General features: G+C 44.1%; 1 protein-coding gene across 4 annotated transcripts; it reads right to left on the bottom strand.

Moving 5' to 3' along the window:
• Positions 1 to 628: 628 nt before the first annotated feature.
• On the bottom strand, positions 629 to 25305 carry LOC309328675 (NADPH oxidase 5-like). Of its 4 annotated transcripts, none has more exons than XM_081838891.1 (17): positions 24374 to 24858; positions 19908 to 20031; positions 19168 to 19318; positions 18236 to 18446; positions 12640 to 12874; positions 11187 to 11340; positions 9520 to 9695; positions 8994 to 9176; positions 7843 to 7975; positions 6386 to 6540; positions 5832 to 5999; positions 5153 to 5197; positions 4181 to 4305; positions 3414 to 3468; positions 3207 to 3306; positions 1498 to 1664; positions 629 to 1036 (listed from the first exon to the last, which is right to left on the bottom strand). In XM_081838891.1, the coding sequence occupies exons 2-17, from the start codon at positions 20025 to 20027 to the stop codon at positions 905 to 907; spliced, it is 2310 nt and encodes a 769-aa protein (XP_081695017.1). In that variant the 5' UTR covers positions 20028 to 20031; positions 24374 to 24858; the 3' UTR covers positions 629 to 904. The 4 variants fall into 4 exon arrangements, with proteins under 4 accessions (XP_081695017.1, XP_081695019.1, XP_081695018.1 ...); XM_081838893.1 differs by having other exon boundaries at positions 19917 to 20031; XM_081838892.1 differs by lacking the exon at positions 24374 to 24858 and having other exon boundaries at positions 19908 to 20084.
• Positions 25306 to 25411: the final 106 nt, after the last annotated feature.

Below are 25411 nucleotides of genomic sequence, written 5' to 3'. Positions count from 1 at the left end.
AAATAGGGAGCCCGTGGCACCAAGTTGATGGAGCTCTTCTCAACTACTCTTTGACGGTGGTGGAAATGCAGCCTACTCCAGGAAAGCAGGGGGCAGGGGCTTCTCAAAATCTGCTCAAGAAATGGGTACAATGTGCTGCTGGCCCTGCAGGCATCATAAAGCAGATTTTGAGACACAGAGAGCAGGGCCTTAGAGTGGCAATATTGGGGGGGGGGTGCGCACGCTCAAATGAGCCAGGCATGCATGTGTGAGCTGGGAGTGTCTTCTGTGGCATTGCAAGGAATTCTGGGGTGGGTTGTGCTATGCAGCTGGCAAAAGCATCCCGAGCCAGTGCCACTGCTGTTCCTCACCCTGAACTGAACATGTTCTTCTGCCTCGAAGGAGTCTGCTCAGCTGAGCTTTCCCCACTGTCCTTTCCCATTGCAATGGTGACTCTGCAGGAGACGTTCCCTTCTCCTCCTTCTTGCATACAGTTGCAAGAGAGAAGAGAAAGGGCCAGAACCCGGTGTGTGTGTGTGTGTGTAGAGGGATCCAGATTGGGACCACAGCAGGGAACAAAGTGTTCAAGCCCCCTCCCCTCCCCATGCTGACCTCCCTCCCAATCCAGACAACTGCCTTTCACGCTGGCTATTTCGGAAAGAAATGTCTTTTTATTCAATGGCAAATTACATGATTAACCACAATGTGTAGTTTGGAACATTCAAACACAGAGAGGAAGGGTTGATTCACAAAGTATCCCTAGGACAACAGTTATCAAAAACATTTCTAAGGACCACTTGAAAATAGCTGGGGGTCTTGGTGAACTATTCCACAAATGTTTTCTTCCACAAATCACATTGCCTACTTAACTCATGCATAGCTTGCAGCCTTAACATCGCAGTCCAGGATGGCCCAGGGATGCTGCTCAAAAGTGCTCCTTGAAGAACTGGAAGTTGAACTGTTCGCAATGAGCTTTGATGACCTTGGCAAGAGCTGGAGAGCCGCAGAAGAAGACATGGACCTTCCCTTTGTTTTCTTTCGCTAGTTTCTGAAAGAGCTGGGGGTACCGGAAAGAGATACAAGACAGAAATCTAACAACTCTCTTTTCAAGCTTCAGAAGAAGGTGCTGGCCTCGCCTTGGGCTCCCCCAATACATCTCAAATGCATTTTTTAAATAAAAAAAATGCATTTTTATTCTGCCCTTCCTCCAAAGGTTCCGCCCGCCTCCATTTTATTTTCACAACAATTCTGTGGGGTCAGTTAGGCTGAGGCTGCCTGGCCGAAGGGAACCCACTGAGCAGGCTGAAATACTGACTTAGAATCTGTTCTTTAAAAGCAGCTCACACCACAGCCACAAGGATGCTTGGGAATCAGTCTTACCAGCCTTGTGCCATTCAGCTGTTTTGGTGTCAGGGACTGATGGGAGCTGCAGCTTAAATACGTACATGGGGCACCGGGGTTTTTTTTGGGGGGGGGAGGTGTTGTAAATTATGTTAAAAGTAGCTTTGTGAAGTCTACCTTGTTCCAATCTGGGCGCCCTGGCTGGGTTCTTGTCTTGAGGCCCGTGATGGAGTCTTTCTTCTCCTTTTTGGCTAGGAGATCTAACGCCATCTGCAGGCCGATAGCCTTCATGTCATTCTTGCCAAGCGCAGAGGTCATGTACAAGTGCATCTCCAAGAAGCGGTCTGCACATTAGAAGGAACATGGAAAGATATCTGAAGCGGGGGGTTCAGGAGTTTGTGACCCTTACCTCTACCCACCAGCTGCATAGGAACAGAGGAAACTGCTTTATACGGACTGAGAACCTTGGGTCCATATAGCTCAGTATTGTCTACACTGACTGGCAGCAGTGGCTCTCCAGGGCTTCAGGAAACCTCTCCCAGCCCTACCTGGAGATGCCACCAGGGACTACAAAGCAGGGGCTCTTCTACTGAGCTATAGCCCCTTCCCATCTTTGGCCCTCATGAGATGTGGCTCTACACAGGCAGGGCAACATATATGTGCATAAAGCTCCTCCACATAAGAGGTGGGCGAGGTCCTGGTGGTAATAATAATAATAATAATAATAATAATAATAATAATAATAACCCCGCCCATCTGGCTGGGTTTCCCCAGCCACTCTGCGCAGCTCCCAACAGAATATTTAAAACACGATAAAACATCAAACATTAAAAACTTCCCTAAACAGGGCTGCCTTCAGATGTCTTCTAAAAGTCAGGTAGTTGTTTATTTCCTTGACATCTGGTGGGAGGGCGTTCCACAGGGCAGGCACCACTGCTGAGAAGGCCATCCGCCAAGTTCCCTGTAACCTCACTTCTTGCAGTGAGGGAACTGCCAGAAGGCGCTCAGAGCTGGACCTCAGTGTCCAGGCTAAACAATGAGGGTGGAGACGCTCCTTCAGGTATACTGGATCGAGGCCCTTTAGGGCTTTAAAGGTCAGCACCAACACTTTGAATTGTGCTTGGAAATGTACTGGGAGCCAATGTAGTTCTTTCAAGAGCGGTGTTATATGGTCTCGGCAGCCGCTCCCAGTCACCAGTCTAGCTGCCACGTTCCAGATTAACTGTTGTTTCTGGTTCACCTTCAAACGTAGAGTGCATTGCAGTAGTCAAAGCAGGAGATAACTAGATGCACCACTCTGGTTGGCCTAGGATCTTACCGCATGTGGAGAAATTCTGTGCTGGTTCATTGGTACACACACAGAGTGCCACCTTCTCATGCATGCTGAACATGCTGGTGGCATGGCTGCCAGGAGCATTGGTGGTGGCAGGCAGTGGGCATACCTTGCACAGCCCCCACCCCTCAATGATCCATCACACATTTCTTTGAAATCATATTGAGAGGTCAACTGAAACATGGTATTTTGCATGTGTGTTTTTTTTACATTTCAACAAGGAAAAGCCTGGAGAAATTCTGTGTTTTGAGCCAGTTCAGGTTTTCTGGTACCCCACTAAGAGAAGGTGTCTGTGTGTGTGTGTGTGTGTGTGTGTGAGAGAGAGAGAGAGAGAGGGGGGGGGAGAGGGAGGGAGGGAGGGATAAAGGATGCTGGGGGGGGGGTTTAGGATGGTTCATGTGTGAATTAAGTCCAGTTTTCCCATCAAAATATATCCAACCCACAGTTTAAGTTTGGAAGCCTCAGGTGGCATCATTCTGGTTCATCCTCTTGAGGATGGTGTTCAGTTTGGGTCACGGTTAAAGAAAGACAAGGACAAAAAATGGTCACCTACTGCTAGGGTCTTCTTCAGCCTGATTGATTTCCAGCTGGGTCAGCAGGCTTACAAACCATTCAAATGATTTTTGGTCTCTGTTGATCCAGATAAAGTCAACCTAAAGACAAGAAGGTTTTACTTACTGCTACTGCTGTTCATTGTTTTTGTAGCAAAAAATGCTTTTCTGCACAAACGTCCAAGCCACAGCTGAGGACGCCACCTCACCTTCAGGAGTTTCATGTTTTCCTGGCTAGAAGAGGTTTGCTTTCGCATACGGTGTCTAGAAAGAAAGAAAGAAAAATTATAGGGTATCTTTTGAGGTGAGCAGAGAATCGCCAGCCTTTCTTAGCAGCTGGCATTAACAAATACAACCAGGAATGGCTGTTGCTTATTACTTGGAAAGTTCAATAGCGATTTTTTAAAAAGTTGCAACCATTTTTAAAAGTTCTGTGTATTGGTTTACAAGAAGTAGACAAGGTTTGGAATCATACTGCCTTTTTGACAGTAGACCAGGGGTGGGAAACCTCAGGCTGGGAGAGGGTTTGGGGTGGAATGCAGACCTCCAAGAACCAAAGGCAGATCTCTCTATTTACCGTATCCATGAAGATTCTCAGTAAGCCACACTTCCTCCCCAGAGCTACACTTCCTGAATGTTTAGGGAAGGCTGGAATGTGTCCTTGACCTGCGATAATCCCTCTTGCTTACCTGAATGAAGACTGTAGAGATGCATCATCTGTAATGACCTCTGGCATTTTTGTGGCTGGAATTTAGTCTGCTGTACAAGGGTACAGACACACCTGCTTTTGCCCTGACCCTCAGGAGGTACCCATGTGAGAATATAGCTCTCAGACTGAAAAGGTTTCCTCACCCTTGCAGAAGATGTTGATCAAATAAAAGATTGCACATTCTAAAACTAGTTTTTGGAAAGGGGAAAAAAATGCAGGTTCTGCAACTTTGACAAAAGAATTGATTCTAATCTGCAGCAGACCAACCTGAACATGATGCTTTGCAAAATGGAGGCAAAGGGTGTAATCCCAATTCCTGCTCCTATCAGAACGGCATGCTCTGATGTGAAGATCCTTCGAGTGGGAGTCCCATAAGGACCATCGATGTAACACTGGGGAGGTAACGGCACGGCACTGATTTGATCCTGTTCGTGGTAAATCTGGCTTGTTATGTTATGATTTATCCTTGGTGACTGCAGAGTTAACTGAGCTTTCAGTGAATAATCTTCTTAGTGATAAGGAAGAATTCACAACTGTGGGAGTTCAGAACCCTGGCCTGCATTTGGGGCCTGGCTTGCCTAGGGATTCGCTACCCCTGCCATTGCCACTAGCTGCCACTGTCCCTCCCTTCTGGGACACCTCTTTGCGGCCATCGCTTTTCCTGTTGGTTGCTGTCTTGCTGCCAGCTTTTCTCTTGGAAGGGCTTCTTCTCTGCATGATCCCAGCCCATCAGGGATTGTGTAACAAACATGATGTCACCGCAACACCAGATATAGCCTATTTAGATTTGGCTACGTGACAGAACGGAGGGCAAGCAAAGCTTTCGCTTTCCTCTCCCTCTGAGAGAGAGATTTAAACTGCATCAAAAGTGAGGAGACATCTTTTTAAGAGGGGGAACGTTGTCCCAAAGCCCTCTCCCACATTTTAGCTTAGCATCACCTGACACACGCTAAGAGAAACTGTGGTGTTGGAGGTGCTAATATGCTTCTGTCTCTGCCCAGGGCACATTCCCACCTCTTTTTTCTTCAAGTGCCTGCCTGCCCGTTTATTAAGCCTTACAAACTTTGACTTCTGTACTCAGCTACTTGATACACCCTGAGCTTTCTCCTGATACCTGGTTGCTCCCTCCTGCACCCCCACCCCCAATGTCTCTGGGGAAGAGATGCTTCTAAACTCTGTACAGAACCTGGCCTGCTTGTGGGTGCTCAAGGCATTTCATAGAGCAGCAGCAGATCTTACCTTGATGTTACAGAGTCTCTGATTCTCACTAAGCCTGCCAGGAATCTGTTAACGAATATGTTCTTGTTAGCGAAAGGTCCACCATATCCCATTAGAAAAAAGAGCCCTATTTAGGGGTGGGTTGCACTGTAAATTATTGTTTCTTTTGCTTTCTCATTTTTTTCCTTTCTCTTTTTATTTTTTTTTTAATTATTTAACAAAGAATAAGGAAACAAATTTTATATATATATACAGAAAAAGCACACCAATATACCCTGCCAGTTCACAGTGTTCCCTAATGCAAGTTTTCTTAAGAGGCCAATTTACCTGTAAGTCTGAAACCAGCACTCTGCAAGGAGAGATGAAAGAAGTTGAACTTTTTTCATTCAGAAACAGAGGAATAGAGCTATGAGTTTAGTGCTATATGATGCTGGCCTGGAAGCACAGGGGAACTGGTGAAAATTTTCCATGTCTGTCTTAGGAGTCTGTTTGCTTCTGCTCTGTTCTCCTTGCACATTTGTCAAGATTCAAGGAATCACCTAAGCCTCCTGTAGCCTCACTCCTGAAGGAAACTAAACCCTTCCACACAGCCTCTGGATTCCTTGCCACATAGCAAGAGCTGAAGTATGCCTTTCTGTGGGGGAGAGGGGCAGATCTATCAAGGATGGAATGTACACATATTTGCCAGGAGAAGCCAGACCTTTCCTCTTCTGGGTTGTGTGTTCCCCTCCTTGCACTGGCTGGCTGCTCCGACACTCGCAGTCTCCCAGCTGGGATGCCTGATGGGCATATAAGATAAGATCTCAACCATCTCATCGGAACTGCTGGCCACAGGCTGGTCCAGGTCAGAGGAGCCAAAGAGACATTTCTGGAACAAAAGTTCATGGTGAGCTGCAGGATCTGACCTGCGGCCCTCTTGGCTTTGCTTCAGCTCTGTGTTGCTGTCCACAAGTTGACAAGGGCTGGGTGAGTCAGTGATGGGTTGTGCTCAGTATTCTGCCTACACAAATTGTAACCCCCCCTCCCCACAAAAGACCTTGCTCCACGGAAATGATTTCTCTATGCAATTAAAGTCCAAGCATGCCCAGAGCCTCAGCTTTGCCTCTACCCCCCCACTCCATAACCCCCCAGTACCATGTTCATCCAGTGCAATGCCACAGAATTTAACTTAGAATCAACCCATTAAGATTTTTTAAATGCCACTGAAGACACCACAGTCATGGTTACTGAGTTGTTGTTGTTTTAATCGCAAACCTGCACCCATTTCTGGGACCTGTTCTTCTTCTTTGCCTTTGCCTTTCTGTGTAGCCATTCGGACCTGTGGTCATGACACTCCTGTTGATTCCAGAAGTATTCATATAGCCTGTTGGTCCACTGTCCCAGGGACCGTATATGCAGCCAGATGGTCCCTTTGGAGAGAAAGCAGAAGGTTACCCAGTGAGAAACATAAGCATCCTTAGCCGTCCTCATTAAACTGAGCCAAGAGCCAGGAGGTAACCCACCTCATAGCAGGAAGTGGATCAAGGCCACCTTTCCCAAATTAAGAGGCAGGAACTCACCACTTACTTACAGCAGCCTCAAGGATGAGATGTCAAGGTTTGAGTGGGCTGGAGACACCAGGAAAGGGATTATACCTGAAACGTCCTGAGCCTGATCGAAGCTTTGCAAGCCTTTTGGAATATTGGAAACTTGATTTTGAAAAGAGTAGGAACAGGACCAACGTTAATTTCATAACACATACAAACCAATGGGAATATGAAGCCTGGCTCACAAGAAGGGGATTAGGGAGAGAAGTGACTTTATCAATATTTCTGCAGAGAGAAACCTATTGCAGCATTGATGTGGGTTGCTTCAGTAGATCTGTACAGCCCTGCTCTGGGACAATAGCATGGGACTCTATCTTCCTGGCATGACAGACAATGGGACCAGATGAATTACATATCAAGGTTTTTACACCATCCTTCGCCAACCTGATACCCTCCAGATGTTTTCGACTATAGCTTCTGGCAGTGCTGGTTGGGACTGATAGGAGGACTTGGCATAAGTGCTGGTTTTAACCTATAAAGCCTTAAATGGCTCAGGACCGCAATACCTCAAGGACCACCTCTTTCCATATGAACCTACCCAGACCCTAAGATCTTCTTCTGAGGCCCTCCTCCTCAAGAGGTCCAGAGGGTGGCAACACAAGAACAGGGCCTTCTCTGCAGTGGCTCCCCATCTGTGGAATGCTCTCCCCAGGGAAGTTCACCTTCATTATACACCTTTAGGCACCAGGCAAAAACGTTCCTTTTTAACCAGGCATTTGGTTGATCCGATTTACATCCTATGCCCTTTTAAAATGTGGGAGTTTTTTGTGTGTGGAAGGGTACTGGGTTGCTGTTTTTATTTTTATTAGGTATTGTGTGGTTTTATATCTTGATTTTATTCTGTGAACTGCCCTGAGACCCCTGGGTATAGGGCAGCATATAAATTCATTAAATAATAATAAGAAGAAGAAGAACACAAGAATAGCCTGGCTGCTGGATCAAGCTGCTGGATCCATCTAGTCCAATGCTTTCTCCTCACAGTGGCCAACCAGGTGCCTCAATGGGAAACATGCATGCAGGACCTGAGTGCACGACACCTGCAGGGCGCCAGGTTGGTGTGGGCTGTTTGATGCCCTTGCCTTTAAACCCCAGCCCAGGCTGCTTTCCGGCTGGCTTGAGATCTACCTGGTTGCTCTGGAGCACTGCTGATGGTGAATGGATGCCATTCATACTTGGCTATGACTGGGATATTCAGGTACACGTAGTCACCAGGTTTGTAGTGGAAAAACGGAGGTCTCTTGATCACCAAATGAGTCACCTGGATCCAAAAGAGAAAGATAGGGCACATGTGAAGAGGGGAAATGCCATCACTAAGGGAACAACTTGTTTGCATATGACCTGGAAGCACAATGCCCAGCTCATAGGAGGATTCTAGTTGATCACTATTTAGCGGGTTGGGATTCTGTCGCATGTCAGCAAATTCAGGTTGCACAATGAGGCTGCGCATGATCTAGGCATTCCAAGTCCATTACTCCCCCTCAAAGAATCCTGGGAGCTGTAGTTTGTAAAGGGTGCTGGGAACTGTAGCTCTGTGAGGAGTAAACTGCAATTGCCAGGATTCTCTGGGAGAAGTCATGTGCTTTAAATGTATGGTACGCATACAGCCTTCCAGTGGATTTGGTGCTCTTGCACAGCAAATCCATTCAAAAATAATTCTATTCAGAATGATTGTTATTATGAGGAACAATTGAGGGATTTAGGTATGTTTAGCCTGGAGAAGAGAAGGATGAGAGGTGATATGAGTGCCTTCTTCAAATATCTGAACAGGCATTCACATGAAAGATGGAGCAAGCTTGTTTTCTCCTGCTCTGCAAAGTACAACCTGACCATAAATGAGATTCTGATTAAACCTTAGAAATAACTTTCTGATGGTAATAGCTGTTTGACAGTGAAATGTACTACCTTGGAAGGTGGTGAACTCTCCTTCATTTGAGGATTTTAAACAGAGGGTGGATGGCCACCTGTCAGGGATTCTTTAGCTGTGATTCCTGCTTTGCAGAGGGTTGGACTAGATTTCCCATGGAGTCCATTCCAACTCTGCAATTCTAGGATGCTATGAATTTCTGGGGTAAGGAATTTGATGTTAAAAATGCATGGAAAACTCTGGGATTGATACAACATCCTATAACCTCCCTGAAACAAATCAGAATGCTTTGTAAGCTCGGGGAAATCAAATCAGATGCTCAAGCCACCTCACTTCCACTTCTACTCTTTCCGGAAAATTAGGTATTTTCACACATTTCCCCTTTTAATTCATCATTGTTTGGGAAGCAAACCTTTGAGGGCAAGAGGTTGATTTCCACTATGTACAGTCCTCCAACGTGTGACATGGCAACACCGAAGATCTTCTCTAAGAGGAAAAGAAATCCAGGTACCACAAACCACTTCCAAAAATTAGGACCGTGGACAATTAGCAAAGCCCAAATGAAGATGTAAGAAAGGTGAGTCCAGTAGAAGACCTGCTGGTGACAAAGAAGGGCATCTTACTTATTCAAGAGAGCAAGGCGGTGTTTTGAACGATTAAGGGCTTGTCTACACTTCTGCTTGCCCCACCACTTTCCCCAGGAAAACCCACTGTGTCCCGCTGAATCGGTTCAAATGTCAATCATTTTTTTCTGTGGATTGAAGTTTCCACTGGACAACTGGAAATGTGGATGAGCCTGAAGTTAAAACTGGACGAAGAGCACATCGATAATTTAAAATAAGCAAAGCTCAAAAGAGATCACTGACACTTGGGAGTTACTTGACTCACAAGGCAAATGACGTAAGCAACAGGAAGGAGGAGGAAGTCAAGCACGTCACCTCAAAATGGCCACCCTTGCGGACGAAAGTACTAGAGCACACCAGCATAAGGGCGATGAGGAGCTGCAGCATGAGGCCTGTGAGGGAGGCAGTTCCATAAATCCAGCCAATCCCAGGCCGGGTGGTGAAGAGGTATTCCCAAAGCTGATAAGTGCCTTTGATCTGAGACATTCTAACTATAGGGGAGAGAGAAAGACCTCCACTAAGAGAATTCTAGCACCGCAATAACGGCATTCTGTACATTTCCGAGCACAATTCAGTGTTGGTGCTGACCTTTAAAGCCCTAAACGGCCTCGGTCCAGTATATCTGAAGGAGCGGCTCCTCCTCCATCGTTCTGCCCAGACACTGAGGTCCGGTGGCGAGGGCCTTCTGGCAGTTCCCTCACTGTGAGAAGCCAAGTTACAGGGAACCAGGCAGAGGGCCTTCTCGGTAGTGGCACCCGCCCTGTGGAACACCCTCCCACCCGATGTCAAAGAGAACAACAACTACCAGACTTTTAGAAGACATCTGAAGGCAGCCCTGTTTAGGGAAGCTTTTAATGTTTTAATGTTTGATGCATTACTGTATATTTTATTGGAAGCCACCCAGAGTGGCTGGGGAAATCCCGCCAGATGGGCGGGGTATAAATAATAAATTATTATGATGATGACATATTATTATGATATGAACCATGAAGCTCTAAGACAGCCTTTGCTAACCTTGTATCATCCAGATGATAGTTGGACTACAACTCCCATAAGCCCCTGGCATGTTGGAGCAGACAGTATGTCTGTTTGTGTAGGCAGGGAATGTAGGGAGTGCACACACTTTCTTCAAGCAGATAGCACTTTTTGTATGTGAACATCCTGATCCGTTCTGCCCACATCAAAGCATATGAGCAAGGAGCAAGATGTTGGAGAAGAACCAGAGCATGCATCTTCTAGACCTTTAAACAATTTGATTATAAACAACTGTCCAGGTATGCACTAAAGCACATTTTTATTTAACTGCTATGGCACAGTTGCTTCAAAAACCTTAAACAGGTGTTTCAAAGAGTTTTAGAGCAACTTGGAAGATTGGGGTGGGCGAACGAGATGATAAAATGGTACCGTCCAGAAATGCTAGAGCAGGCAGCCTTTAGAAACAACACACAATGATACATTAACGTATGCAAAAAACCCACACATTTCTGATTTACGCACTATTGCGTGTGAATATTTCAGTTTTTAAAAATAGGTGTTTTAGCGCAAATTAAAATCCTGATTAAGGGGGGGGAAAGCAACATACTGATAAAATGACACCATGGGGAAAGGCAGTAGTTCAAGTGTGCCTATGTGGATATGCAAGGCAATAGACATCACTGCACGTGTAAAAACCACACTTCTTTTTTTAAAAAAGGGGGGATTAGTGCTAAGTCATTTACACCTGTGGAGATTGTGTTATTGGACTCTAAAAATGTCAGGTTTTCTGTAGCCTAAAAAAAGATGCAAGCACCACAGGGAAAACACAGGAGAGCAGCCCATGGGTGGGTAAAATCATTGTTCTCCTTATGTCCTTATGGTGGAGGTGGAAAGTTCAGAGAGCCACCCCCACCCCCAGGCCTACCTGTTACTTCAAAGGACACATGGTAGGATTGAAAGGCTGTATAAAAATATTTTAAATAAATAATTAGAAAACTGTCACTTACCAAAGTTGGCTACATGGGCCCCTGTGTGAACTGCTGTTAGAACCGCTACTGCATAGCCGATTAGCTGGTGCAGAATGACATTCTGGTCTAGAGGCAGAAGTCTGGCTACCCAGGTAGCCCGTAACCAGGTCAAACATCGGCGCAACATCAGCACCTTCAAGGGGGGAGAAAATAGCTGTAGAAGTTAGTTGAAGAGCCACATGTTTGCACCAGGCATGCTTCTAAAAGGACAGTGCTCCACCAGCATATGAAATGGATTTATAGTGAGTCAAAAGTTTAGTCCTTCTAGCTCAGGCTTCCTCAACTTTGGCCCTCCAGATGTTTTTGGCCTACAGCTCCCATGATCCCTAACTTGCAGGACCAGTGGTCAGGGATGATGGGAATTGTAGTCTTGAAATGTCTGGAGGGCCGAGGTTGAGGAAGCCTGTTCTAGCTATATAGCCTAACTGGTTGTGGCTCTTCGCAGCATCAGGGATACAGCTTCCAGGGCTTTTTTTTTCTAGAAAAAGAGGTGACAGAACTTGTTAAGCTTATTTTAGGGGAGCACCCACCACACTACTGCCACCCTACACCACACCAATTGCTGTGCCACCCCCGCACACAGCCTCCATTGTGCAACACAAAGTGGTATGCCAAAGTGCCGCAAAGCTACAGAGGTGACGCAATGCACCAAAGAGGTGACAAAACTCAGTTCTGGTGAGTTCCAGCTGAAAAAAAAGCCCATGTGCTTTCCCAGCCATTTAGAGATGCCAGGGAATTGAAGCTATGCATGCAAAGCTTGTGTTCCACTTCTTGGCTATGAGCATCTTCCAGAGCCTGGACAAAATCAAGGATGGCTGCCAAGGATGCTTGTGAATTGGGCATTGTCAGACACAGAATGCTGGACTAGGCGAATCTGTTTATTTCAAACATTCAAAGCACACGTAAGCAGCAACAGGCGAGATTTGACAGAAATCAATAAGGGGACCTGCAACAAAGTGTTCTTTTCCATAGGAACCATAGGTGGTGGTGGTATGGAATGGAGTATCATGGTAGCCGAGCCAGCCATGCCCTTCTCCAAGACACTCCATTGCATTCCCAAACCTTTTCTTCTTTTGTTTTTCCAACTAACACTCAACTTATTGAGTATCTTCAGTCCTCAATGGGTTGAAAAAATATTTTAAAGACTTATTGTACTTTTGTAAAACTTGAGGTTCTCCCCAGCATGGCCAATATTGCCTTCCTGTTTCTCAGTAGCCCTACTGTGGCTCAGATCTTGCTGATACTCACCACCTGAGTTACTTATTGGAGCCTGTGGGTTTTTATTAGCCTTAGAGGAGCAGCATAGAATACAAACAGAGAGAATTAACTTGTTCTGGCGCCGTCTTTTCGCCGGACCTCTGCTCTGACCCACCACGGCCACTTCTGTATGCTTAAGACATTCACTACATAATGAATACATCGCGTTACTCACCACTATAAATGCACAGTTGAAGTTCAGGCACTGACCGCAGCCTTTGGCCAACATGATCCAGGGGCCAGAGTCAACATGCTTCAAGGCCGCAAAGGTGAAGAGGATGATGTTCACACACAGGTAGCCGCCCAGGAAGAGAAGCTTGCTCCTGTTGTTATGCCAATAGGCTGGGCGCAGGTAGCGTGGCGCGTGGCTCTTCCTGAGCGCAGTGGGGGGCTTTAACCAGCTTGCAGCACTGCGAGAGGGGAGAGAAAGACCCAGAGAAAAGAGACCATGAAGCATGCCATATAAAATAATAATAATAATAATAATAATAATAATAATAATAATAATAATAATAATATATTTATACCCTGCCCATCTGGTTGAGTTTCCCCAGCCACTCTGGGCGGCTTCCAATAGAATATTAAAAACACAATAAATACATCAAAGATTAAAAACCTTCCTAAACAGGGCTGCCTTCAGATGTTTTCTAAAAGTCAGGTAGTTGTTTATTTCCTTAACATCTGATAGCAAGTTGTTCCACAGGGCAGGTGCCACTACCAAGAAGGCCCTCTCCCTGATTTTAGGGGGTGAAACTTAATTTTTGCAAATTTTTTCAGCAAGCGGTCTTAAAAATATGGTTTGGGGTGTGAAGAATATGAATCTGCTATTATTGATGTGACTGGACAACATGCAGCTTGGTAAGTCTACGTCTGATGAATAAGCACAAACTGCTATCTGAAAACTCAATAATTTTAAGCCTGCCTTCTGAAAATGTCAGGTAATGCTAAATAAATAAATAAATAAATAAATAAATAAATAAATAAATAATATTGAATACTACTACTACTACTACTAATAATAATATATAACATATAAGTACTTGGCAATCTTTGTTTTTAAGGCAATTTTTCACACATCTTACTTACCAAGCAAAACTGAATTATATTGATTTAAGCAAAACATCTTTTGAGTTCCCAAGTTATTTTTGGAATTTGAAAGCTTGAAAATTCAACACGCCCTAATGAAGCATACACCTTCCAGCTTAGCCATACTCAGCAGTTCACAAAAGTTTCAGGAGAGCATCTCTCCCCGATGCACATATCATACTGCAAACAGTTGCTCTTTTAATCGCTCACTAGAACGTAAGCCTTGCTTTCAACCCATGAATGCAAATAGAGCTCTCAGGACTCTATAAACCACAAGTGAAACCTTAACTGAACTGAGTTTTCTTTCTTTCTTTCTTTTTTGGCGGGGGCCTCTTAGGTTTTCTTTGTAAATATTTTTCAGTGTCTACAAACCTTGGGGTTCTCAGTAGACCTGTTTGGGCTACATAGCTTGCATAACCCTGAGCTCAGCAGCAGCAGCAGCAGCTGCTGCCTATTGGGGCTGGTGGGATAAAGGAAGGGACAGAGGGCAGGACTGGAAACCACAGGAGGAGAGAGGGCTCTTGTGCTCGGATCCTGCCTGCAGGTTTCCCACAGGCATCTGGTTGATCGCTGTGAGAATCAGGATGCTGGACCAGACAGGCCCCTGGCCTGATCCAACAGGCTCTTCTAGGTTCCTAAATATACCAAGAAATAGACCTGATATTGGGTGGGCAAAATTAATGTTCACATAATCTTACTTCTGCCACAACCTTTTGCTTTCCCACAGGCTCTTTAGAGGGGACATCTAAGAACATTCTCCCCTCTGTTTACAAGCACATGACTCCCTCCACCCCAAGAATTCCAAGAACTGTAGTTTACCCCCTCAGAAGCTATACTTCCCAGCATCCTTAACAAACTACAGTTCCCAGAATTCTTTGGGGAAAGTCATGTGCTTTCAACATATGGTGTAACACAACCACTGTTACTGAGTTGTTTTCTTCAACCTCCCAGCATGACGGATTGCCATTTGGGGGTTAGAAAATACAGTGGTACCTCGGCTTACAGACGCTTCAGGTTACAGCCTCTGCTAACCCAGAAATATTACCTCAGGTTAAGAACTTTGCTTCAGGATGAGAACAGAAATTGCGTGGCAGTGGCTTGGCGGCAGTGGGAGGCCCCATTAGCTAAAGTGGTACTTCAGGTTAAGAAGTTTCAGGTTAAGAACGGACCTCCAGAACGAATTAAGTTCTTAACCCGAGGTACCACTGTAGTTTCTCCCAGGGGCAGATTGGCAGGTGAACTGGAAAAGCACAGAGGGAAATGTACTTTCCCACATAGCATGTGGCTTGGCTCACTTGCACGAGTTGTCTGTGGCTGCTGTTCTAAAGCTTTGTTACACAGTGCAGCTGAACTGTGGCTTACTGGGAACAAGAATATGTGGGCTGACTTGAAGAATGGCCAATGGGTGGATGTTTCTGCCTTGGGTGAGGCAATATGTATTCAGATACTGGAGCATGATAGCTCGGGGGGGGGGTCTGGCTTCTGTGAACAGCATGTGCTTCTAGCCTCAGTGATCACACAGAGCCACCTGCTGGTTCACTCGAGTACCAGAGGACTGCTATCACATAAGGAAATTTCAGAAGATGCAGGATCTGCTCGATAGAACCTCTTGCTGCAGCCTGTCGTGCCTCTTTTAGACTAGAGAAGCCATTGTGTGATGCCCAAGGATCGCTTGACAAGTAAAGCACCGAACTGGACAGCAGACCCCAGATTTGGCATGACTTAGTCCTTGCCACATGCTCAACGCAAAGAAAAGTCCACTGGACTTTGTCTAAGCCCTCTGGAATTCTCAAATAAAGCAATAGGTAAAGGTTGGTTCTGCCTTGGCTCCTCTCTGGAACTGACATTCTTCGCTTCCAGATGTAGGCTTTATTGTATTTCAGGCAGATATTTCAGATTCAGTTTTTCCACGTGTGTGATCAGTCAGCTCGTGAGCTTCCACACATTCCTATTTCTTTAACCATGACGTTCACTGCTATTTTGTCATTTGCCATCCACAGAACGGAAGATGGTAGAACATGCTCTACAGGGAGCTGGCTTCAGGCCCCAGGTCCATTGGCAGACCAGCTCTGTGCTACAAATATGTCTGCAAATGTGACATGAAAGCTGGCAACATCAACACTGCCTTGTGGGTATCCTTTGTGGACGACTGCAGTGCCTGGAGACAGATCATATATCCTCAAGCAGTGACCAGAGGAGGAATGACTGCTGGGAAGAGTGCAGAGAGAAGAAACGCCACAGTGCATCTGCAGCGGCAAACCCAGATGCCTTCATCTGCCCCAGTTGCAACAAAACATGTCTCTCCCATATTGGTCTCTATAGCCACAGGACTGCCATGTTCTAGTGCAACTCAGTTGCGGTTGGGTCCCAGTTGGCTTAAGCAGGATTGCAGGTGTATTACAGTCTGGCAAACCAAGGTCAAGCAGTTTAGGTCCAAAATATGATCCAGGCGCCAGGTCAGGCAGCAGTCTAACATTTAGCATGACAGGGAGTTTAGGCATGGTATAAAGAGAAGGAACTAGATTCAGGAGCAAGGAGCCAGAGACCTGTGTTGCTTCCAGCAACTAGAAGGCTCAAGAGGATGACCTTACATACTTTGGCATCCTAGACATCATCCTGGCAGCTACTTCTGGTACTGAATGAGTTTCATGGATGCCTTACAAGAGGGTTCCTTACCCACACTGGGCCTATAGATGCATGCTATGCCATTGCACTTTGGCTTGGAACTGGAACTTTTGGTGCCGCCATTCTCCTCTTACAGTTCCAAGCAGGTATCAACCCAGAGGACCCCTATAGGGGAACCTGCCTGCTCCTCAAGGTCATTGACCTGTGGGGTGTCTGGTTTGTCTTCCGATGATTCCACATCTGGCACCAGGTCACGGATAGGCATGGCACTGCTTTGGAAAAAGAAACTGACACGGAGGCTATAGCTCAGAGAGGCGATTCATTGCTAATTTCCCTCTGGCTCTCTCTCAGGAGCCAACAACAAAACAGGCTGAACCTGCAAGTACAAAACACTCAAATCGTGATGCTGAAAATCCATGATAAATGGGACTTGCTTATGAGTAAGCAAAGGACCCGTCTTGGAAAGGTTACTGCTAGATAATATGGCTCTAAACTAAGTTTTTATTTTGGTTCTGGTTAATTGCAGAAAAGCAACACCCCAGCAGCGCTAGAGGGCTCCAACATGGAAGCAGCTAGAGACAAAGATACAGCCCTTCTCTTTTTCCGAAGGGAGTTTTCTCCTTCCGACCACTGATCCTTTGTGAATTCCAGAGGGACAGCTGCTCTAGTTTTTTCCCTGCAACCAAATCAGCGAGAGAGACTTGGGGCACCTTTAAAAGATGGGAACCGATTTATCGCGGCATCTTTCGCTGGGCAGAACCCACAGCCAAGCACATCCAACGAAACAGGCTCTCATCCATGAAAGCTTCTGCGGGAATAAATGCGTTAATCTTTAGGGTGCCACAAGATGCTTTGGCTGTTTTTCATCTGCTAAGGAAACCGAAGTCCTCTCTGCCCCAGTGTTGCAAGCCGCAGCAGATTTCCGCTGCAATGACAGCTGACAGCAGCGGCAGCAGGCTCAAGAGTTCCAATTACGCAGAGCTGAAACATAGCAGGGGAATGCAGCTCATCCCCAAGAGAATGCAGGCAGCTGCAGCTGAGGGAAAAGGGTGCAGCTTTCCTTCAAAGAGGCTCCCAGAGCGAGTTTCTTCGCCTAGGAAGCAAGCAGGGGTGGGTAATTATTTCTAAACCCCAGGTGCTGCTGGCAAGAATATTTCAAGGTGTCAAAGGGGAAAATATTTCTTAGGCTGCCAATGAAAATGACCTGTCTAGGCTGAGTCAATGGTTCAAAGCAGCCTTCCCCAACATGGTGCCCTCCAGCTGCTTGCAGCTACAACTCTCATGAGCCCAGCCACCCAGCTGCAGAGATGGCAACTGAAACCTGACACCACCACCTTCTTTCTGCTTCTGCTGCTGGTATTTCCCAGGCTCTTTGGCCCAAGCTTTTGGTCTGATGGGTGCACAACTTCCTAAAACTAGAGAAATTAAGAAAAGCGAGGTGTGTCAGGCCCTGCCCCAGCATAATTTTAGGCAGCTGGTAAAAAAAAAGAGTTCCTGTTTTAAGAAGGCCTTCAGATAACATGTCCGTCTTTCTCTTATTTCTCTTTGATGTTTGTTTGTGATAGCTGTTTTGGAATATGTTACAGTAGTTTTGGTGTTTTGTGTTACTGTTTTAATCTCATGCTGGGTGTTTTAACGGGGATTCTTATATATGTCAATATCATTGTGTTGGCTGGATTTGTTACCTGCCTCAAGTTTCTTTTGAAAATTAGGCAGGATGTAAATAAATAAAAAAAAATAAAAATAAGTGTTGGTTTGATGGGATGGATCCTCCTGTAAGTGGCAGAAGGAATTGTAAGACGGAACTGAGGATGAGGGAGCCCCGGTGCCGCCTTACTGCTGCTGGAGGACAGTGAAGCAGCATTTTCAGGGGGTAATTTGGGGTTACAGGATACAGTCTTCCCCAACCTGGTGCTCTCCAGCTGTTTTAATGCCACAACTCCCATGGACCCCAGCCTGCATGACTGTATGATGCTGGGAGTGGTGGGACTTCTCCAAAACATCTGGAGGACATTAGGTGGGTTGAGAAAAGTTGGATTAGGAGGTGGAAGAGAAAATACCTTATGGTTAAGTTCTCCATGACCTCTGGGAAGCGCTCCAGTTCCTCCCTGAGCTCCTCGAAGGTGATGGACCCACTGTTGTCAGAGTCAGCCGACTCGAAAAGGGCTAACGTGAGGTCATCTAATTTCTTCTCTGGCAAAGATATTGAACTCTCCTTCAGGCATGACTCCAAGACCGTACGCAATTCTTCAGGTTCAATGGACCCACTGCCTACAGTGGAAGAGGATCTCCAGTCGGCATCAAATAAATCTGCAACAGGCAAGATTTAAGGCAGTTGGAGCCTCTAGGTTGGATTACCACAACACAGGCCCATGCAGAGCTTGTCTGAGGCCCAGAGAGGCATGGGGGGTTCTGGTTTTCTTGCTTCCCTTTCCTTCCTGTTGCTGCCTGTTCACCTGTTGCTTCCAGGTGTGCAAGCAGTGGTGTGAATGGGCAGTAGTGACAAAGGCAAGCCCAACAACGACACACTCACACACACAAATATGAAATCGCTTTTAACAAGAATATTCTTGCCTCTAAAAAAAACCCTGAGGACTTTTTCATAACCATTATTTTATGCACTGAAGAAACAACCAACACAATGGATTTGGACATGCTGGGCTAGCTTTGTAAATGCTCCAACATATTTCATAGCCCACGATTTGATACAATTTCTGAAGACTTATTTCAAGATACAGTGAGATGTAATCAAGTTATACTGGCACTAAAACAGAAATAAAGTTCTGCACCAAAATAAAAGCTACATTTATGTCTGTTACAAAAACATTACTGATCTGATAATAAAACATTGCTGTAGTCATTTACCATTCCATGTGAATGGACCAAGCCAGGAGCATTGGTAGTTATTGCCCTAAAGTGCCAATGCTGAGTAGAACAGTGATATTGTTTTGACAAAATGCAAGTGAACAAGGGTGCTGTTTTGGAATTTTACCGTCCACATCATAAACTTGGAAGAGGAACCGGAGTTTGTCTGTTTCACTTCCATGTACCAGCAGCTTCAAGGCCTCCAGCAGCTCGTCCAAACTGATGGTGCCGCTTCCATCCAAGTCAAACAAAGCAAAGAAACGCTCAGCGAAAAAGGACTATAGGAGAGGGCGAAAATGTTTGCAAAGTCAACTGGGGGGTGGGGGTTAATCCAGGAGTGGAAATCACACACACACACACCCTCCAATTTCTCACTAGTCTTTATTTAGACCTTACTTCAATATTATGGGAATAGAAGCAATTGAGTACTTGAAATATTAGTGAACTGGGGACTTTCAGATAAAGGGAGATCTGGCTGGTTATTAAAAATAGGTTCTGAAAAATGGGCCCCCCACTCTGACCTAACCCCAAATCCCCCAATCTTCAACATTCCCTTACTTTTTCAGTCCCTACTGATGCCAGCATTCTCCCCCCCCGCCCTGCTGATTTTGCTCTTCAGCACCCTCCTTCTCTGCCCATAACCTCCTAGTCTCCATCAGCCACCCTTCTTCTGCACACCATTCCCAATTAAGCATCTCCAAGTACGCATGAACAAATCTATATGCACAAATTCCCTCCCCAAAAAGGGGTGAAGCCAAATATCTTCACAGTATTTCCTCACACAGGGGCCGTTCTAAGCAAAAACATCATTGCATTGTCACAATCCTCAGCCCAATTGGGTTTCCTACCCCATTTGACAAAACTTGCCTCCTTCACCTTGAGAGCAGCTTTGAATTCTTCCAGGTCGATCTCTTTATCTTCCCCGGCGATACTTTCAAACTGTTTGGCTACCCACTCGAGCCACTTTGTGTCATCATCTAAGTTCATGGTGCTAAGAAATTGGAAACCAGCAGGACCTTTAATTTCTTATTATTATTTTTTTGCAGTCAACTTTGGGCTGGTTGTTAAGATTTCTGATCTGAACTTTGCATTGTAAGTAATGTGAAGGAACCATCCCAGGTATGGCGGAACATGTTAGTTAAAGAGAACAGTCATTCAGTGTTTTGTGAGCAATTAGATATTGCACCCTAGTGACAGCAAAGATTTTATTGCCAGAAAGTATAGTAGGCAGAAAATATGAATGGCATCCACATGCTGGTAAAAACAGAATAGTAAACTAAACATACTCTGAAATCTGCTTCTGAGGTGAGTTATAGCCCTTCATTTGTACCTGGAGTGCTTCCCTGGAATTCATACCTATCTCAAGAGACTGAGAAGATTGTGTCTCATTTTACCAGGTTGATGACTTTCTTTTTTTCCCTTTTTTTTCTTTTTATTTGCTTTTTTATTGAGATTTCCACACAAGCAAAAAACATATAACAGAAGAAAAAAGGGCATATAAAAATAAACAGTAAACACTCTTATCAATCACTGTTAAGTATCATCCACTTATTTACACTGCGTTAACACACATTTTGACCTCCCTCCTATCCTGCTACGGTTTTCTTACATTTTTTCTTCTCCTGCAGTTTCCATTTCCAAAATTTACGCATAACAAGGATTATGTTAGACCTGCTGTAATTTTTAATTTACCACAATTTCTTTCAATATACGTCACAAATTTACTCCACTCTTCAGTAAACTTTGTTTCTTTTTGATGTCTGATTTTGTTTGTCATTCTTGCTAATTCTGCATATTCAAATAATTTTGTTTGCCAATCTGTAATCGTGGGAATCTCAACTGATTTCCATTTTTGAGCTATCAATATCCTAGCTGCCGTTGTCGCGTACTGAAATAAATTTTGGTCTTTTCTTTTAATTTCATCCCCAATTCATGATCTTCCAACCTTTTTCCGCTTTAATCAATATGTCTTCATATGTTAGCCTTTTCACTTCCATGTTTACCTTTTTTATTGTTAAGATATCTGTTGGGGATAACCACCAAGGAGTGTTCTTTTCTAGAAGTTTCTTATTTTTTTCCAAATTTCAAGCAGTGCTCCTCTGAAAATATGATTGGAGAATCCTTTATGGACCTTCCCTTTATTTAGCCACAAGTAAGCATGCCTATTGTTAAAGCCTTCTAGATCTAACAGATCTAAATTCTCCAGAGTAATCCATTCTTTAAGCCAACACAGGCTGGAAGCCTCATAGTATAATCTTAGGTTTGGTATGGCAAAGCCCCCTCTTTCTCTCCTATCTGTTAGTATTTGAAATTTAATTCTTGGCCTCTTTGCCTGCCATATAAATTTTGAAATACTTTTTTGCCATTCTTTAAAGATCGCAGAGCCCCTAATTACTGGGATGGTTTGAAATAAGAACAGCATTTATGGCAGGATATTCATTTTGATTGCCGCCATCCTTCCAGACCATGAAAGTTTTAGCCTATTCCATATATCCAGGTCTTTTTTAATCTCTTTCCACATAGGTGTATAATTATCGCTAATTAGATTGATATTTTTTGAAGTTAACCAAATACCTAAGTATTTGATTTTTTTTGAAATCTTAATTCCACATTCCTGTTCTATGTTCTCTTGTGTATTCCTATCTGTATTTTTCACCAACATTTTAGTCTTTGTTTTATTTAGTTTGAAACCTGATACTTTGCCAAATTCATCTAATTGTTCCAAAACTTTACCGACGCTTATTTGTGGTTCTTCTAACGATAACACTAGGTCATCCGCATAAGCTTTCAACTTATATTCCTTTGTTCCAACTTTAATGCCCCGTATCTCTGGCGTGTATCTCACCTTATTCGCTATGACCTCTAGAACCATTATGAATAGTAAAGGGGAGAGAGGGCAACCTTGTCTTGTTCCTTTCATAATGCTGAATGTGTCTGTCAGATTGTTGTTAACAATTAATTTAGCTGTTTGGTTAGAGTAGATCACCTTTATGCCTTTTATGAAGTTGCCCTCTATCCCCATTTCCTCCATAGACTTTAACAAAAACTGCCATGAAACGTTATCGAACGCTTTTTCAGCGTCTATAAACAGTAATGCCACCGGTATTTCATTTTTAACTTCTAGATATTCTATGATATTTATAATATGTCTGACATTATCCTTTAACTGTCTATTTGGGAGGAATCCGGCTTGGTCTTTATGTATGAGATCTTTTAAGCAATTTTTGAGTCTGTCTGCCATTATTCCCGCAAAAAAATTATAATCATTGTTCAGCAATGAGATAGGTCTGTAATTTTTTATGTTTAAGCTGTCCGTATCAGGCTTACCAGGTTGATGACTTTCATCAAGAGAGGTGGGGAGAGCGGGATCCTGCTTATTCTCATTGGCCTCTTAACACCTTTTGATACACTGACCATGGTATCTTTCTGGAGTGGCTCTGGGATGTGGAGGTTGGGGGCACTGTATTGCAGTGGTTCTGCTCCTAATTTCAAGGCAGTTTTTTTCAGAAAGCTGTTATGAGGAGCTATTGCTTAGTGCCATGGGAATTGTCCTATGGGCTGCACTCTCTCGGAAGGAGCAGACCAGTAGGTTGGTGATATTCTTGGATGCAACATTGTCGCTAGTGGCTCAGGTGGCCTTGGTGGCTTATTTCCAGCTCTGCCTGGTTTGCCATCCATGTCCCCTTTTGGACAGCAATTATTTGGCCATTCTACTCCATGCTCTGGTAGGCTATACACTGAATTATTGGGATGTACTCTACGTGGGGCTGCCCTCGAAGGTGACTCAGAAACTTCAACTGAGCCAAAATACAGCCACCAACGAATTCCATTTAGAACTCATGTAATTTCTGTTCCAAAAAAGCTGCACCAGTTCCTTGGCTCAGCTCAAGTTGCTCACATGAGTGCTTAAAGCCCCATGGACTTAAAAGTGGATGCCACATTTGGTGAACTTCACAAGTCTTCCATTACAGATCTGAACCCTTTGTTACTTTCAGTGACAGTGACGCTAGTGCCAAATCATCACACTATTTGGTGCCTTATCTGTGAGCAACTAAACAAATACACCATCTTCTTGCTTGGTACTGTGATAGCTAAGAGAAGCAGCTGTATTATTACCTATTGCATAGATTTGAGCCAACCAATTTGGTTAAACCTCTGCCTGTTTGTTTAAGTATCAAGATTCTCATCTCATGACAAATTTTTCTTCTGCATTATCCTCAGCTTGAGATTGGCTATTTATTGCTGCATTATATTTAAAATGCAGCTGATTGTGATGACACCTGTCTTTTCTTTACATTAATTAAAGTACCTAACCTTTGCAAGATTGGATCATGTCCACACAACCTGAGTCATGCTGTGCCTTTATTTTCTAGCTGTCAGAAACACACAGGAAAATATGTCCCATTCATGTCACAGCCTTTTTACTCATCTTTGAACAGAATCCTGCTTGTAAAGCAACAGATGATGGGTGAGCTTGTGACACCAAAGTTGGAGGTGGGTTGCTATGGGAATGTCAAAACCAGGTAACAGCAAGGAAGCTACTTATATTTTTCTCTTTTTGATGCAGAAAAGATGCTATAATGTGTGAGAGAGCTAAGCTGCCTGTTTTGGAAGGTAAAGCCCAGCCTGAAGGAGAAATTGTTTATGTGTATTTTACTTAACCAGATTAGAGCCACCAGTGGTATAATATGGCAAATGTTGATTTGTTGTGGCATGAGAGAAGCAGGTTTACTGTGATGAAATGCACTGAGTAGTCAGTCTGAGCCTCAATGTAACCTACCTTGGAAGATTGCTGTGGCTATAAAATTTATAGCTCTGTGCACACTGAAAAACACTGCAGAAATATGTGCACACCTTCACCCTGCTCTCTTTTTGTCAGACTGCAATTTGATGGAAATCACATTATTCAGGGGAGGACTGTTACCGTGAATGCCATTTAATGCAGTATCATTGACTTAAGTCTCAAATAAGTTTGTTCTCTTTCAGCTGAGCATGACTATTAACACTCATGGCCAAGTAATGATCCACTTCCCTTGGCAAAAATAACCACCATCCTTAAACTTCATGAAATGAGATTTTCATGATGTACCTCACCCAAATCACAGGACGGGTAGGGACCAAAGGGTCATTTAATTTAACCTCCTTGCCCAGAGGAAGGACAATTCATTCATCAGCACACACATCCTTGCCTCAGATTTATCTAGCAATTCACATGATGATATACATCAAAGCAGAGAGCATAAAGAGACCATAAAAATGAGTAACTCCAGAAGACTCATGCAAGCTAGTCAAGCCACACACTTCAGGGGTAGACAAAAAAAGCTGTGTGTTACCTGCAACGTCTGTCCCAGAGACTTCTTTGTCTAGCTCCTCAGACTTCTTTCCCTTCCCAGCAGTTTACAGAATCTCTTGCACTTTCTAACTCAGTATAAAAAAAGATGCAACCTAGTGTACCATAGGAGATCCTATGGTACAAAAAAGTATTTTTAAACATACTTTTTAAACATACTTGAATACTGAAAATGCCATTTGTTGAGATGCAAAATTTAGTATCTTCTTTGCTGATGAACAGTCAAGTCAGACTGCACTCTGAACAAGACAGAGAAGGCTGCTCTAATTTAGGCAACAACCCAGAAACAGGTGTTGATGACTAGCTGTATGCAGAAACAAAAGCATAATGACTAGCCTCTTCTTGTCCATGAAACCTTTTGTAAGTAGTAGGACAAACTGTAACCTATTTAAATCTATTTGTTTCCACTATTCATTTGAGTAACAAAGGAGAAAGAATTTAAACAATCAGAATTCCACATGATCATAGACTTTTTTTGGGGGGAGGGATCATATAGCTCTTCCATTACTGCCAGGAATATTTAATTCTTCTGGAATTTTATTGCCTTTGCGCTACATTTTGTTAGTTTTAATATTCTCCTTCCACTCTTGTCTACCATCTTCATATAACACACAGTTCTTACAGGGATTTTTGCTGAAAGACCACTAGCAACATTATTTAGAAACAAAACGAAACCATGAGGCCAATCCACACAGACTGGATCTATCAGCGACTCTTGGCTAGTAAAGCTAAAAAATGGAACCTACATCTATAGAGGCAAAATACCTCACTTCCAAACACAAGGGGCAAGCAACAAGAAATGGTCATTACCATCAAAAACACTTGTGAGCTTCCTGGCGTATCTGGTCAATGCTAGATCAGGGTGCTGGACTACATGGCCCTTGTCTGATCCATTGAGAAAACTCTTTTTATAACACCACCACCACACTGCTATGGTGACCTCTGAAGGCAAGAAGTGCCTTATATTGTGCTGCTGCTGCTATTATTATTATTATTATTATTATTATTATCATCATCATCA

The sequence above is a fragment of the Podarcis erhardii genome (genome assembly GCF_964252035.2).
Source record: "Podarcis erhardii genome assembly, chromosome: 14".
NCBI classification, from domain to species: Eukaryota; Metazoa; Chordata; class Lepidosauria; order Squamata; family Lacertidae; genus Podarcis; species Podarcis erhardii.
Note: the sequence above shows the minus strand (reverse complement) of the source record. Positions and strands in the feature narration are given on the sequence as shown.

Excerpts from the sequence above, each read along its gene's own strand:
- LOC309328675 (XM_081838891.1), bottom strand. The coding sequence starts at position 20,027 with ATGAACTTAGATGATGACACAAAGTGGCTCGAGTGGGTAGCCAAACAG. Across the intron at positions 19,319-19,907 it reads CTGCTCTCAAGGTGAAGGAG|TCCTTTTTCGCTGAGCGTTT; the intron begins GCAAGTTTTGTC and ends CCTCTCCTATAG. Across the intron at positions 4,306-5,152 it reads AGAGACTCTGTAACATCAAG|TGTTACATCGATGGTCCTTA; the intron begins GTAAGATCTGCT and ends TTACCTCCCCAG.